We start from the raw sequence: 16900 nt of genomic DNA on the forward strand, positions 1-16900 counted from the left end.
CAGTTGACCGGCTCATGACAGAGTATTCTGATCTCTTTGACTATGACCTATCGTCTAGAGCCAAGATTGCTACATGTCATCCGATTCCAACTGGAGATGCTTGTCAATTCAAAGTTCATGTTCATCGTCGGTCACCAAAGGAGATCAAGATTTTACGTGCAAATGTCAAGGAGATGTTAGAGAAGGGTGTTATTCAGAAGTCGTGAAGTCCTTGGGCATGTGAACCTCATCTTGTGACGAAGCCTGATGGGAATATTCGTTTCTGCATTGACTATCGTCCGTTAAACAACATAACGATCCCGGATGTGTACCCTCTTCCTCACACTGTTGATCTCTTAGATCATCTGGGGTGAAGTCGTTGGTTCACCAAGCTAGATCTTGCTTCTGGGTACTGGCAAGTACCGATGGCCGAAGAAGATATTCCTAAGACTACTTTTCGTACACCATTTGGTTTGTATGAGTTCTTGGTGATGCCATTTGGTTTGAACAATGCTCCAGCAACTTTTCAATGGATGATGGACAAAGTTCTTTGCAATATGCCGGAGGTGACTGCTAACTTCATTGATGATGTCTTGATCCACTCGGAGGGGATGTGGGAGGAGCATGTTCGTGATGTTTGTAAAGTGTTGAATCGGTTATGCGATGTTGGTTTAAAGCTGAAGCGGTCGAAGTGCGTGTTTAGATCCAAGGACACAACTTATCTTGGGTACCGTATTTCTTGTGATGGTTTGCAAGTTGATCCTGACAAACTTATGGCTGTTCTAAATTTCCCTACTCCAAAGTGTGTGAATGATGTGCAGCACTTCTTGGGCAAGGTGCAGTATCTCGGGCATTTTGTGGATCATCTTTCTGATCACACCGCACCATTGCGAGCGTTGCTGAAGTCATCAACATCATCTTTCATCTGGTCTCCGGATTGTGAGGGGGCGTTCGGGGATCTCAAAAAGTTATTGACAACTCCTCCAGTTTTGGCATATCCTGACTACACTCGACTTTTTATTTTGCGCATGGATGCTTCTGACATTGGTCTTGGAGGTGTGTTAATGCAAGAGAGCTCGAGTGTGCCTAGTCAGCGCCATCCCATTGCATATATAAGCCATACATTACAACCAGCGGAGATGAACTACTCCACGACAGAGAAGGAGTGTTTAGCAGCAGTTTGGGGTTTCGAGAAACTTCATGCATATCTACATGGTTCTCGGACGTTACTTGAAGGTGACCATGCTGCTGTTACTTCATTATTAAAGCAGAAGAACCTGGTTGGTCGTACTGCTCGGTGGGTTTTGAAGCTTTAGATATATGATTTTGATGTTGTTCACCTCCTAGGGAGTTCTATGGCTGATGTTGATGCCCTTTCTCGAGCTCCTCTTCCTTCTCCATTCTCTTCTCATGTTTCTAACGAGCTTGTCGTTCTAGCATCTGTGGATTTTCTAGATGAGGATTCTGTGCCGTCGGCAGTTGCTGTACTTGACGTTCAGTGTCCACAAGGTACAGAGCAAGATCTACCTTCGCTTGATGAGGTTCACGAGGCTCAAAAGATTGAGCCACAGATTTGGAGGCTTCGAGATGGGTTTGAGAATCCTGCATCACTTGCTGATGACTTGCCTTTCCGGTATTTACATTCTCAATATCGTCTTGAATGTGGCCTTCTTTATTTTGTGGGGACAGATCCTGATAATCATTTACGGCTGGTGGTGCCTTCTATCTTTATTCCGCGGTTTCTCCATGCCTACCATGATTCTCCTGTTCTAGGTGGGCATATGGGACATCGTTATGTAATCAAGAAGCTACGTAGGTCTTTCTATTGGCCGGAGATGCGATGTGATATTATCCGGTATGTGCGTAGCTGCGTTTGGTGCCAAGCTCATAATACTCCCCTTCGGGCTACGGAAGGACGGTTGGAGTCAATTGCAGTTTCCCGTCCGTTTGAGTTGGTGGCGTTTGATCTTATGGGACTGTTTCCACGGTCAACTATTGGCAATGAGTATGTTATTATTGCTTCTGATTATTTGACTCGTTGGGTGGAAGTTGGTGCTCTTGCTAGCACCTCTACAATTGCTGTTGGATACTTCCTCCTTAATCGAGTGGTGTTCCAGCATTCTTGTCCAGAGCGGATTTTTTCGGATAATGGTCCCACATTTATGGCTGAGGCACTTCATGTTTTGACATCTCGGCTAGGGATACGCCACACTTTCACTAGTGCTATCATCCATAATCAGACAGTCTGGTGGAATGGCTCGTTCGGACATTCAAGGGGATGATTGCGAAGTATGTGAACTTTCAGCATTTGGATTGGGATGGTTATTTGCCATCTCTTCGGTATGCATATGTCACTGGGGTGTAGAGTTCTATTGGTGCTTCACCATATAAACTCCTATATGGTCATGATCCAATATTACCAACGGAGCTGGGTTTACCTTCGCGATTGCCACGAGCTGCGGATGCTAAGTCATGGGATCAATATTTGACAAGCATTCTTCCACTTGTCCGAGCAGAGTCTGCCGAACACTTAGGCCGCGTATAAGTGGGACAACAATGGCGCTACAACTCCCATCATCGTCCACCGGCGGAGTACAAAATGGATGATTTGGTGTTAGTCTGTTTTCCCCATCTTACGGTACGTGGTTTATCTAAGGGGCTCCTTGCACAGTGGAAAGGACCGTATCGAGTGTTGTGGCAAGTTGGACCACAAGTTTATGAGGTTCGGCATGATATCCAGCAGGCCGATCCTCCAGAGATTGTGCATGTACAGCGGTTGAAACGCTTCATACAAAGGGATCAGGAGCAGTTAATACCATCTACAAATCCGCCGATGCTTCCTCCTCCTCCAGATCCCGGCCCGTCTACAAGAGAACCCTGATGGTCTTCCATTATTCTGAGAGGAGGGGATGATGTGAGGGCCAAGTGTATGGCTACGATGCCGTATACTAATATTAGCATAGTGGGATTTTGGTAGCCGTTAGATTGGTTTCAATCCGGACCACTCGCTCGTATATATAAGCTAGGGTTTTTAGGCTAATTGATATGCATATTTCTGTATTCCCTTTCCATATTCCAAGCACTCATATATATATATATATATATATATATATATATATATATATATATATATATATATATATATATATATACATACATAGATATAAAAGATGAAAAAGTGATGATTATAAGTTAGGTGGAACATTTAAAGATCCTACTAAGCAATTATAAATTGCTATAAGAACTTAAACTCCCACATAATCACCAATATAGTTACTAACAATTATGATAGAAATAAAATCTAAAGTTATAGTATAAATATCAATTGACTATAAACTCTTGATGACCCAATTAGAATTACATATGTAACTACTAAATGCTTAAACCAAATCTGAACCAAAGTAAAGGACTTTTAGAGCTGTTAAAGTCTACAAAACACCACTGTAACAAATAATTTACCCACTAACCATCTATTAAGACCATTGTTAATTCAAACTCATGACCATTAACAAAATTTATCTATATATCTTCCATTTGGTTAAGATTTGAGCTTTGTGTTAATTTGAAATTCTAACTTTTGTTCTCATCTAGCACAATACATGGGCACTTCATTCATCTTACATATCAATTCTGTCCCCTTCTTGAAGGAAAAAAGTTTTGAAACACATTACAATTATCCTCATTTTGCTATTTATATTTAGCCTCACTTTACTATTGTATTCATTTAACCTTATTAAGTTGAGGTTAAATGTTTTATTTAAACTCATTATGTTCAACCTTACTTTACAATCTATGTTATTTATTCTCATTCCACTACCATATCCACTCATCTTTACTTTATTGTTAGGGCTAAATTTCTATCCATCCATCCCCTTTATGCCCTCTTTCGAAAAAAGTTTAAGAGTAAAAAAAAAAAGTGGATAAAGAAAAAAAAAGAAAAAGTGAATAAAGAAGGATTAAAAAAGGAATTTTCAATAACTGTAAAAATGGATATAGAGAAGTAAAAAGAAGATATATATTTAAAGCTTAGATAATAATGGATATGTTATTATAAAATACTCTAGCTACCATAAGATAAATAAGACATTCACAACACTCAACTTTCTCAACATATAACTTAACACTTCATACAAGAAAATATATAGAAAAATTCATACTTTCAAAAGAACATAAACTCCACAACAACAATAGTAAAATAAAGTCTTTTAACAGCATTTACAATAAAAAATGCCCACTTAACCCAAAACTTTAGCAGAAATGATTTAACCCTTAGAACAAAGGATATTCAATATCAAAATTAATCAAATACTCCACAACAAAATAAAAATAAAATTCTCAACTTCACATATGTTCAATATCTGAATTATTATGAGGAGGATAAAAACACTCAACTCAAATACTGAATTGAGAATGAGAATTATAAAAGTTACAATAATCAATGTGTTAGAAGAAGGAAATGTTGTAGATAAAGAAGAATACAAAGAATATAAGAAGGTGGGGAAATAACAAAAAGTTTGGAAAAAGCAAAGGTAAAAAGAAAAGATCAAATGATAATTTAAAAGATTGACATATATTTTGCAAAATATTTAACTTATCTTCAAATATATCTCTATAATAATCAATCTCCTTGTCACAATTCAAAATTCACTCAATTTTTTACACATTATTTTCTCATAAACTCAACCTTTTGAACATTCTCCAAAAACTAAATTGCATCATTTATAACTCTCCAATTAATAGTAAAGTCATATTTCGACATGGCAAGACAATAAAAATAGAACACACTATATAACCATATTTTATGGTAATCATGCCTCACCAAAATCTTAATCTAACAAAGCAGCATTAATAGCCTCAAATGATAAACTCCTTAATTAATGACAGTGTCACATGACAAAAGAGGAGAATGCAATGGAGATTGAGAATGAAAAATAAATTTATAGCTATAGTTTTTCTATAATATATTAGTATTATATTTATAATTAAAGATTTTATCAATTGAATAACATTGCTAATATGTAATAAATTATTATAATATTTATATTTTAATATTAATTTTTTATTTACTATAAAAAACTTGTCATTAAGAGAAGAGAAAATGACAAGATTACTAATAAAAACTTTTATCTAATTTGAGTATGGATATATGTTATTGTATAATAAGTTTTAAGTTTAAATATCATGAGTAGAAGCTTAGGATTCGATTCCTACCATGGCTAATAGTGGCTCCTCAATAAAAACAGAGGCATAGTAAATACATAATATCATGCTTCTTTATGATGCTAAGCATAGAGAATGAACTTAAGTATTAATAAGAAGACTAAGTTGGCTAGAACTATTAACAACATCGCAATGAGTAATATAAATAGCAACAAAATCAATTATAAGACTAGGTGCTAGAGGAAATAAATATAACTAATGAGAATTAAGATCATAATTGAAAAATGGAAAGTGATATGTTAGAAATTATTATAAGCAAACTCAGTAAATGAAGGAGATCAAATCAATCACCTTATTGATAGAAATTAAAACATAAAAAATATTACTTAAAATTTTTAGAAATACACTCTGATTAGATGGTGAAAAGTCGATAATTTACTTAGGAGGAAAGAAATAAACATTAAAAAAAGTTGGAAGTAAATTTATAATCAACTTGTCTTGGTTAAAAATTATTTTGTTGATAAATTAAAATCAAACAGAATTCCTAAAGAGAGTGTACATTCAGATGGACTATTAACTTTGAGATCAGACCAAAGTTGTTTCTTTTCTAATGCTGGGGTGTAATTTTATAAAAGATTCACTTCATTTAGGCTTGCAACCCACTATTATTATTTTTAATTTTTTCCTAGAATATGTAAATATATTCAGGCCAAGTCATGTCTGATGTGAAACAATTCTACAGTTATTAGAATACTCAATTGGATTTTAATCTATTCTCTTGCTCCAGGTTAAATGTAAGCACTTATAAGGGAATTGGCTTGTCCGAGTCATGTTTTCTTTTATTCAGCGTGATTCATAGAGTTAATCACTGAAGTCTATTTGAGAATGACTGAGATTTGTGTTTTAGATCACTGTGTATTAAATTAAAATCATAAGACCAGAAACACAGAATATTCTCAAAGCAGCTGACTTCGTCCAGCAAGCTCTACAATTTTCAAAACTCGCTGTTCCAATATAGTTGGCTCACTCGGTTGTCAAATTCTTACAATCCCAGCAACATCCAAGAAACGTACACATTGATAATCGTGTAAATTCTCAGTATATATATCTTCTCTTATCCCCAGCAAAATCATTCATTCATCCATCCTTTTCGAGATCCAAAAGTTTTTGATCAGTGAAAAGATGGCTGTTTCCAAATCTCAAGCTCTTGGGATTGCCTTGCTCGCATTCTTCGTCACTGTGGCAGTTTCATCCGATCCAGATCCACTCCAGGACTTTTGCATTGGAGACCTCACCGCTGTCCCAGGCGTCAATGGGTTCCCATGCACGAACTCCTCGACAGTCACGGTGGACGATTTCATCTACAGCGGCATCGTCAATTCTTCCAACACCACGAACATCAATCGCTCCGGCGCCATCTTTGGGACAGTGCTGAGGTTCCCTGGTCTCAACACTTTGGGTCTCTCCATCGCCAGGCTCGACTTCCTCCCCGAAGGAATCATCCCCCCACACACCCATCCCAGAGCCTCGGAGATGGTCTACGTAGAAGAGGGCAGCGTCTACGCCGCCATCGTCACCGCGGACAATCGCTTGTTTGCTCGTGTCATGAACAGGGGCGAAGTCATGGTGATTCCTCGCGGATTGATCCACTGGCAGATGAATGTTGGGACTGGCAACGCGAAGATCATTGCCACTCTCAACTCCCAGCTGCCTGGAATCCAGTTCATCGCGAGATCCATGTTTGGTTCCCGTCCAGAGGTCCCAGACGAGGTGCTCGAGAAGACCTTCTTCTTGGACGAGGCCGCTATCAATCAAGTCCGATCCAACTTTGTTTGATCTTATCAGTAGCAAAGTTCTTCTTCTTGTATAATCTTATCCATTTGTTCTTTTCAATCGATCATTCTTCGTATAATATCTGTAGAGCAAAAAACATCCAAGGAAACGTTTGCTTGGATAGAAAGAGTGACCTACCCGGAGCTTCCATCCAAGAGCCAAATCGAAAGGCGCCACCTGGCATTACGCCGTGGTATATTCTATCCCAGGAAGGGAGAGTCCTAAAGTGTGTTCTTTGGATCTATTTTGTTCCTCCGCCCTCCCTCCAGCTCGCCGCCGCCGGCAAAAGCGTCGCATCCGCCGGCGCCATCGCCATCGCCATCGCCTGTAGAAGCGCAGGTAAATCTTTCCCTTCTTGATCGATCCGCCTCGATCGAGCCTCGCCGGATTTCGAAAGGTCATTATCTCACGATCTTTGCTCAGAAGCGCAAGATCCGAATGGCGTTCGAGAAGATCAAGGTGGAGAATCCCATCGTGGAGATGGACGGTGAGTGAGGAGATATTTTTGTTCTTTTCCTCTACAGGATCGCTCACATTTCTATACTTTTTCGGTTTCTTCCTTGCAGGAGATGAGATGACCCGGATCATCTGGCAAATGATCAAGGACAAGGTTTTGTCACGCGCTCTTTTTTCCCTTGTCCACATTTTTTTTCTTCTCTTCCATAGATTTTAACTTGGCCCATTCTTGCAGCTCATTTTTCCATTCCTTGATTTGGATATTAAATACTTTGACTTGGGCCTTCCACATCGTGACGAAACTGATGACAAAGTCACAGTTGAGAGTGCCGAAGCGACCCTCAAGTAACATACATATCCTTTTCTTTTTTACTGGAAAAATCTGTTTCTTCCCAATTGTAAAGGTACAATGTTGCGATCAAGTGTGCAACGATCACGCCAGGTACACCGGTGCGTTTGTGCTCGTAGTTTCCTTCTCATGCTTTGCGTATGGATTTTGGCTATCAGACGAAGCTCGAGTCAAGGAATTCGGCCTCAAGGCAATGTGGAAAAGTCCCAATGGGACAATTCGTAACATTTTGAACGGTAAGACACAGACTTTGGTGGATGGCATGTCTTACGTGCAGTGTGACGCGCAGGGACTGTTTTTAGAGAGCCGATTGTCTGCAAGAACGTCCCGAGGCTTGTTCCAGGTGAGTGTTAGCGGCGTTTCCTTTTACTTTTGTTTACTACGACGAACTCCAGGGTGGACGAAACCAATTTGCATTGGAAGGCATGCTTTTGGAGACCAGTATCGTGCCACTGATACAGTTATCAAGGGCTCTGGAAAGCTTAAGCTGGTTTTTGGTAAGAAGAAAACTGGATTTTCTCTTTTTTTTTACCTTTTGTTTACTCTGCTGTGCAGTGCCTGAGAATGGAGAGGCCTCTGAATTCGAGGTTTACGACTTCAAGGGAGATGGAGGAGTCGCTCTTTCTATGTACAACACTGATGAGGTTCGGGTGTCTGTTGCAGTAAGTCTTCTATAACGTTTGAGTTTGTAACAGTCCATTCGTTCCTTTGCACAAGCCTCTATGACTACCGCTCTGGCAAAGAAGTGGCCTCTATACTTGAGCACCAAAAACACGATTTTGAAGAAGTACGATGGCAGGTAAAAGTTTTCAGATGGTAATTCGTGGATACAATCTCTAAGCTACAGAAGTTATCAGGTTTAAGGATATCTTCCAAGAGGTCTACGAGGCGGAGTGGAAGAGCAAGTTTGAGGAAGCTGGCATCTGGTTTGTTTTGAATTTATATGTTTGCGACCTGCTTACGTTTTATCTACAGGTACGAGCATCGCCTGATTGACGATATGGTTGCTTATGCTCTCAAGAGCGATGGTGGATATGTCTGGGCATGCAAAAACTACGATGGTGATGTGCAGAGCGACTTTTTGGCTCAAGGTACATTAATACATTCTCTCTGTCATAGAGACTAAGCATGCCTGTGGCAGGATTTGGTTCCCTTGGATTGATGACTTCTGTGCTGGTGAGCCTATAGTGATGGTTTTTCTTTCTTCTTCCACTAATTTTGCTTTCACAGGTCTGTCCCGATGGAAAGACCATTGAAGCCGAAGCTGCTCACGGGACTGTAACTCGGCACTATAGAGTACACCAGAAAGGCGGTGAAACCAGCACCAATAGCATTGCCTCCATCTTTGCCTGGTCTCGAGGCCTTTCTCACAGGCATGTATTAGTTTCCCTCTCTTTCCTCGTATAATATTTGCTTTGCTAAACAGGGCCTCACTGGATGGCAATGCACGGCTAAGCGACTACGCGGAGAAGCTCGAGGCGGCTTGCGTAGGAATCGTTGAGTCTGGCAAAATGACAAAGGATCTCGCTCTGCTCATCCACGGGCCAAAGTAAGATAGATTTTTCAGCTTTCCTTTGGATTTTTCGCGACTGTTTTGTTGTGCAGGGTGACAAAGAAAGATTATCTTAACACCGAGGAGTTTATCGATGCCGTGGCTGCCGATCTTAAGCTCAGGCTGACAACCGTGCCTTCCAAATTGTAAAGCCGGCTCCCGATTTCTCAGTTAGATATTTTTTCTCTACTTATGGTGGAGGTGCTCGGGTATTTCAACAGACCACTGATTTCTTATCTCTCATTGTCACAGGGAAGCCTGAGCAAACACGGCTGGAAATTCTATTTTTTTTACTATCCATCCGGACAATCTCCCTCAAATAACTTCGTTCTTATATACTTAAAAATAATTATTAACACGGACATTTGTTTTCGGGCCATTTCATAGTAGATTATTTTCTAACATTTCGCTAGGCACGAGGACTATGGTTATCCAAGGATCAAGCGAGAGGTCGTTCATCAGGTCTGGCGACGGGAATCTAAATTGGATAACGCTTCGCCATGTAAGACAATTAAAGCAAGGTCAAGAACATGAGATATGCTATGTGACAATATCTTCTAAACTTTTTTCTTGATATTAGATTTTTCATGAAGCCGTCGGAGTGGATTTCTACTTGGGAGAAAGGAGGAAGCGTTAGCGTTGCATTTTTTAACGCTTAGCGCAGACCTTTAGAAGCCACAAAGCCTTTCAAACCAAGTCTTTCATAAGCAGGTAGCTCTTTTTTTATGCCTTTTGCATTTTTTTTTTTAAATTTTTTTTTTTATGATTCCAGTTCTTCCTTATTCTAAACGTTTTTATTTTTTCTTATTTTTATTTTTGTAGCTCGACATGCCTCCACCAAGAGCTCAGCTTCGCCTCCCACGCTTGGTAACTGCATGCTTGAGCTTTATTGCTTTGTATTGGCATTATGGTCTGATTCTTGTAGTTTATCATGCACCACCCCGTTTGCAGCCTCCAGCTTGAAATGGAACTGGAGCCGAGGCTGCAAAGGGGATGGCGCATGATAAAAATCAGACCGTAATGCCCCCTAATCCATCCCCTATGTAGCCTTCCACTCCTTTCTTCTGGAAAGAAAGATTTCCTTTCTTAAGGAGAAAGAAGAAAACATCTTTCTCCTGGTGGGAACTGGTTGTGAGAGATGGGGTGATGGGGCAGCACACTAGGTTGCTTAACCAGCTGCATCACCAGCACTCGGCTCCTGTTTCCACTGATGTCTGTAGCAAGCATTCCAAGAAGTATGGTTTTTCTTGCATTTCACAAAACTTCTGATTTCGATTTAAAATAGAAAAGAGGTTTCCAAAATTAAAATCTAATATAGCTCAAATCTTATTTTATAAAATTATCAGTTGTTCAGATAAACATAACTCTAGACCAGTATATAAGATCATTGAATTGAATTGCATTTTTGTATCAAATCATTTTGTTATCTTCATTTGTCTCAATGGCTTTTCGTTTTTTTGTTTTTTATTCTTTTTTCTTTGCTCGTGATTTATGGTAATGCTCGTAATTTTGAACAAAAATTGTGTCCTACTGGAATCCTTAGCTTTTCTGATTCGCTTTTGGATACTGGTAATCGCAACCTCGAGGCAGTAGCAGCAGGCCTAGGTGCATTCAGTCTTTCTGGACATTTACCATATGGAATTACATTGGGAAAACCCAATGGAAGATTTTGTGATGGGTATGTATTTATTGGTTATTTAGCTCTTCAATTGAAGTTGGGTGATATTGAGCCCCTCCTTATTTCACAAGCTTTAATTTTGGTTATGCTGGAGCAACTGTTCATTCACCTAGTGTTATAACACATCTTTTGCTACTCCTCATATATTGTCTGCTCAAGTTTCAGATTTTATATGGCATAAACAACAAGTTAATGATCATCAAAATGGTGCTAAACTTGATAAGAAAATGCTATATGAAAAAGCACTTTATTATATTGAAATTGGTGGCAATGATCTTGGTTATGGAATGCCAGATTTTGCATATGTGATGAATATTACAATTCCAGCTGTAGTTAAGGGCATCAAATCTAATATTATGGATTTATATAATTCTGATGCAAAATATTTTATGGTAATGAATCTTCCTCGTTATGATTGTGCTCCTAGTTATTTACAACTACTTTCATGCTACTGGGATGCATTATGATAAACTTGGATGTCTTGTTCAGGCTAGAAATACTATTGATTTATTTAATAAGTTATTGGATATGGTAAATGATATTAACAATCAAAATGATGATATTGAAGTATATTATTTTGATTGGTTTTCTGCAATACTAGCTTTGAGTTCTCCCCAAGTGCACCTTCCTCCTCATCACTGGAAGTCTTTGCACCTTGAGAGGCCCATTTCCACTAACTACTTTTTATATTTTCATGAGCAAAAGATCACAGAAAAACACATTGACACCCCCTCCGAACCAGACTGTGAAAAGATCTCCTGTCACATAAACCTTGAAGTAAAGGATAACTATTTTTTACCGTGATCTTGTTGAGAGCCCGAACACATCCTCATGGTTCCATCTTTTTTTGCCCTTCCTTATATAGTCCTCTAAATATTTAGAGAAAATGGCAGATTTGGACTATGAACATAAAACTGTTGTCAGGTGGTGTTTACAAACGAGTCCAACATCGATAGGTATTCCGAGAAAAAACCACGTTTTGACAGTGTTGCTCGCGTTTCTAGGTGGTCATTTCGTGTGGCTTGGACGGTGACATGTCTTTCTATGTTGGTGACGCGGCTGGAAGAGCAGGAGATCACAGTGATGCTGACATTGGATTTGCAAAAGGTGAGAGATTGACCATACAGTCCAACTAATGCATTCCAGTCGGCTCAAGTTTTTCGTACCCGAAATTATTTCGACGTAAAGCAAAAGGCATCTTTGATCGATTGAGTGGAAGGATTGTTCCAACTACCTTGTCACAAGCTTTCGTAACAATCGTTTCGGTTGTACATTTCCCGGTGCTTTCGTCGACGGTCATTCGTTCTTGGATTTCTTCTTCTACTGGATCAACCTTTGCTGCCTCGTACTTTATTTCTTCTCATGAACAGGAGAATCTCCACATCGATCAACCTTTGCTGCCTCGTACTTTATTTCTTCTCATGAACAGGAGAATCTCCACATCGACGCACAGTTCTCCAGCTCTGTGGCATCAAACTATACTATCAGCAATGCGATAGATAGATGGTTTTGGAAGTAATTGCCTGTTAGAATCTGCGGTGGCTCTTCGTCATCGTCTTTGTCCTCGCTAGTACTAAACCTCCGAGCGCCAGAAGTTGAAGCAGCCAGGGGAAGTGTGGGATGGAAGGAAAACCCATTGATGGTATCTGATTGTAAGCGAAAGTGAGGGACAGAATAGAACTTTTTGGCTTGTACCTGAGGCTGCGTGAATGCTGGCAGTGAATTCACCAGTTCGAAGATCATAGAAACGAATATCACCGTCCTGCTTGTTTGCACCTAGTGAGCACTGAATAAAAAAGAAGATAACTCAACCTCGCCTCCTGTGCCGAGGTGTTGAGCATATGGTTCAATGTCAAACGCTATCCTCTGGTTCGTGTTAGTAACAGCTCTTTCAAGTCTGCGCAAAAAGCACAAGGTAAGTAATCTAGCGACGAGAAAATCCAGTTGAGGCATACTTGTACACTAAACTCGTTGATACCGAACGTCCCAGCAGCATATCGATGGATCCTGGATCGACGCACCAAAATGAGGATAGCCAACAGAAGGAGAGACTGTGACACCTTTCGACCGCTGTAGAGATAGTTGCCGTCCTTAGAGAACTGAACCTGTTCGAGAAACGAGATTAGCAGCGGATAGATAGACTCGAGAGGAAAGAGAAGAACTATACTTGAGTCAGGCCTCCTTCGTGTCCTTGCAGCACATATAGAAGCTCCATGTTGCCTTCGTTGTACACTGCTATGGTTCGATCGTAAGAACCAGCCGCAAGAAGATTTGTCTGGTGTCCACTAAAAGCTAGGCACGACACAATTCCTGCAAGAGGCCCGTGACTACTTTTGTTACTCTAGTCGAAAGACGATCACCTGTAATGCCTTCTTTGGAACTCGTGAGTGTAGAGTGCTCTTCGCAGTGACGACCAGGAGTTGAGGTATCGAAAATTCTGATCTTTTTGTTGTATCGACAAAAGAGCCTGCGAGCGTCTAATGGTCAGGCATGGGCAAACCATATCAGAAATCTTCTACCTGTTACCCGAAGGATTAAAAGCGACTGACAATGGTGCTGTAACTTCATCCATGGCATTGTAAGCTCTATAGCTGCAGCGGAGCTACAGACAGGTAAAAACACCAAATCTATACTCTGCTAGACGCAAAACTTCAAGCTTACATTACCAGTAGCAGCATCCCACAGATGAACTGGATGACAGATCTACAAGCAATCAAAAGCCTTAGTAAACAGCAAGCGCGAGAGATTAAGACGAAGAACCTGTGGCGACCATGTGAGGATACCAGCAAAAATCGTACACAGTCTCTCCTTCCGACACCGTCAATGACGAGACAAGTGGATCTAGAATCAAGGCGATAACTTTCATGATCCAGGAAAAATTCTAGAATCATACCCGTCTTGGCAGCAAGATCATCCAATGCTTCGACTTCCAGAGCGTTTGACGGACTGGAGCCACAAGTGCTACATTATAAAACGACCCCACAAAGAGAAGAACAAGGAAAAAACAGCACAAAACTGGACTTACAAATCGAAAATCCTGAGCCTCTTGTCCTCGTTGCACGTCAGAAAGCAGGAGCCATCAGGAGACCTGCAAGACAATGCAGTAGAAATAACGTAGAACGAGCTATAGAACATAGAAATGCAATGAGACACGCGAGGGCACCACAGAAACGAATTCGGTGCTGGCGCCTTCTCTTCTTCCATGAAAAGCCCTACATAAACCCTAAATAGCAAAGTCAAAGCTCCAATATTTCCTTGCCCGCACGCCCGGCATTTGCGCCCCGAATTACAAAACGCCATCAACTCCTTCGATGTCGATTGCGAGAATGAAAAGGGTGGCTACTATGAGATCTTTTGATGCAGGACATTGTGTCTGGCTTGGAACGCTAAAGAATTTTTTTCTTGAGGAGACGAATATGAAAATCAAGTCTGGCCAGTGTTCTTTGTTCTTTTTTATTGGCATTTGGAGCATGTCACAGGCTAGAGAAGAGTTGAGAGTTGGAGTCGATCCTATGATAGGGGATTGCCACGCTTAGAACTAAACACAGAGCTAATCTCGCCATTGCCAGGGATCGAACCCGGGTCATCCACGTGACAGCAGACCACTATCCTGCAACGACATTATCACCCACTGTGAATGGTCTTAGAGAAATATTGTATATAAACCATCTTTATTAGAGTTCAACAACCCAGATGAAGAATTAGGTGAAGACTCAGGAACATTGCATAATAGGCAATTTGTATTCCTCTCAACTTCACACTTGTGCTAGTGAGCAATTTGGCAGTAGTGTGACATGAGTGACTCATCCAAGAAAATGTGTTTAGGACCTGAATTAAACCAGACAGCCATATTTTCATATCAATATACTGGAGTACTGAGCTGGTTTGAGTAAGGTGTAAGCTGTCCTGGGCAAAGAAAGATGGATGGAATTGGTATCATTCAAATGTCATTCCACTAGTTTTCTAAAAACTCCTTAGAGATTTTGTATTGCTGGTTAGAATGTTTCAACCTTCAGGGAATTGCAATAATGTGGAGGTGCAGAATTTTAAAGAAAGCCACTGGGTTTTAAAAGCCCCTTCCTACACATGCTAATGGCAAGATTGAAGCCTGACCCCATTGCCCCCAAGGAGTATACAAGCAGGGCCAAAACTAATAACAAAGTTTTAGGTAATTGATTGATGAGTTTTTTTGTATGCTTATCATCTCAGACTAGCTAGGTATGATTTAGGCTTAGATCAATTACCTGATGTGAGTGGAGTATACAGACAGAGATGATATAACATGTAATGATACCTGGTGCGGTGTGGCTTCCATTAACATCCATGTAGTAATAGTTTATATATATATATATATATAAAATTGTCCAAAACTCTTTTTAATGCACTGTCCATAAGGGGTAAAAATAAAAGAATCTACTTTATGACGAGAATATTCAGGGTTTAATTTCTTAAACTTATCTAATTAAAAATCCTTTAAATATTTGGCACATGGTTGGGCGACGGGCATGGGATAGAGCCACTAAAGACATCATTCGGAGCGTTCAATGGCGGAAGTTTAAGGTGGAGGGTGCCATTTCCAGGATTGCGGTGCAATAGGGTAGCAGTACACCGGCCACCTCCAGAGTTCTCTTTTGTGGGTCGATCGGAATATGCTTCCTCCATGAGATGATACGGCTTCTGTGGGTTAATCATAACAGGTGCCAAGGGTTCAGGCAAGAGCTGCCTCCTGTGCGCGCTTGCAATTGAGCTCATTTGCCACTTATCCTAGCGTGAGAGAGTAGTTTGCATCTGGCACTTCAATGCTTGCGATGATCTCCGACTCCAGGTTCAGGAGTTTCTTATTTTTACATTCTATGACACTGACAAAGATGTCATTGAGATGATTCTAGATATCTCTTGTCCCACAGACCTTGCCGGTTCTTGTTGGACAAAAGAGCAATCGGGGATTTGTCAACCGTATATATGGTTGTATTTTCACACTTGAGGTTGCTTTTGTGAGTACTGATATATTTTTGAGCTAGAAAAAGGTGAAAAGGGAAGAAGCTCGTTAAAGAAGCTTCCTGGGAATATTCTGTCTAGAGAGAGAGAAAGTTACGGATTTCAGAAGTGAGAATTTGAAGAAGTTGTTTTCTATAAAGTTGAAGATCTTATCAAGGGAAGTTCTTTGGTGGTGAAATCAAGTTGATCGAAGTTGTGGATGAAGAGTTATTAGTTGGAAAAGTCTCAACCATTGGTTGGTGTTTAAGTTTTTGGTAGTTTGAAAATTAGGCATGGCCATTCAGTTTTTTTATAGTTCTTGTTCTTGTTTTCTCTCTCTGGTTCTTGAGTTCTTTCTGCTCGAAGATGGTGGGACCTCCCATAGGCCGTCGAGATCCTGTTGCCGATTGCATCGCCAACAACATGCGGATAAGGCACGCAATCGAGGAGCTGAGAATTCGAGAGGAGCAGCAAATTCCAACTACCTGTCCAACCTGTGGTCAAGTGTGGTACTGTTACTTACGCGTGATCATAGAGGAGTTACTACAGGCCCAGTGCACTTAGTATGAGTGATTTGTAGTTACTGCTAAAATACAAGCCCTAGGGGAGTCTTTCCAGTCTTTCTTTATTATCGTGTATTTTTCCTGACATTTTTGGTGTGTTAGCCAGGAGGGCTTAGTTGCAATAACTGCACAGTAAATAGGGCCTGAGGAAAAGGCCAGTCATCTGCAAGCATCTGCAGTAAGCATCCTTTGCCGCAGCTGGTTCTCGGTCTGGTGGGTAGATCCCCGGACTGGGATAATTTTCTAGATTTTTCTACTAGGAGGGTAGAGCAGAATTGAGGCCAGTCTGAACGAGCAGTGAGGAGACTGTTACAGAACTCGCCTGAAACCAATCCTGAGAACGGCCATTGGCA

At 40.4% G+C, this 16900-nt stretch overlaps 2 protein-coding genes and 1 pseudogene across 2 annotated transcripts; 2 read left to right on the forward strand and 1 right to left on the reverse strand.

Moving 5' to 3' along the window:
* The first annotated feature begins 6321 nt into the window (after positions 1–6321).
* Positions 6322–6975, forward strand: LOC9646029 (germin-like protein subfamily T member 2). The gene has a single exon (XM_002969692.1). It carries the CDS (start codon positions 6322–6324, stop codon positions 6973–6975), a length of 654 nt encoding a protein of 217 aa, XP_002969738.1.
* Positions 6976–7169: 194 nt separating this feature from the next.
* Positions 7170–9708, forward strand: LOC9645366 (isocitrate dehydrogenase [NADP]). Its single transcript, XM_002969693.2, has 17 exons — positions 7170–7311; positions 7396–7459; positions 7539–7582; positions 7664–7773; positions 7833–7870; positions 7936–8013; positions 8067–8120; positions 8173–8274; positions 8333–8421; positions 8473–8576; positions 8635–8703; positions 8753–8868; positions 8919–8953; positions 9008–9150; positions 9204–9326; positions 9383–9475; positions 9582–9708. Exons 2-17 carry the CDS (start codon positions 7411–7413, stop codon positions 9589–9591), a joined length of 1257 nt encoding a protein of 418 aa, XP_002969739.1. The 5' UTR covers positions 7170–7311; positions 7396–7410; the 3' UTR covers positions 9592–9708.
* A 2482-nt stretch (positions 9709–12190) lies between these two features.
* Positions 12191–14214, reverse strand: LOC9645367 (annotated as a pseudogene).
* Positions 14215–16900: the final 2686 nt, after the last annotated feature.

This window comes from Selaginella moellendorffii, unplaced genomic scaffold, assembly GCF_000143415.4.
Source record: "Selaginella moellendorffii unplaced genomic scaffold, v1.0 SELMOscaffold_13, whole genome shotgun sequence".
Taxonomy (NCBI): domain Eukaryota; kingdom Viridiplantae; phylum Streptophyta; class Lycopodiopsida; order Selaginellales; family Selaginellaceae; genus Selaginella; species Selaginella moellendorffii.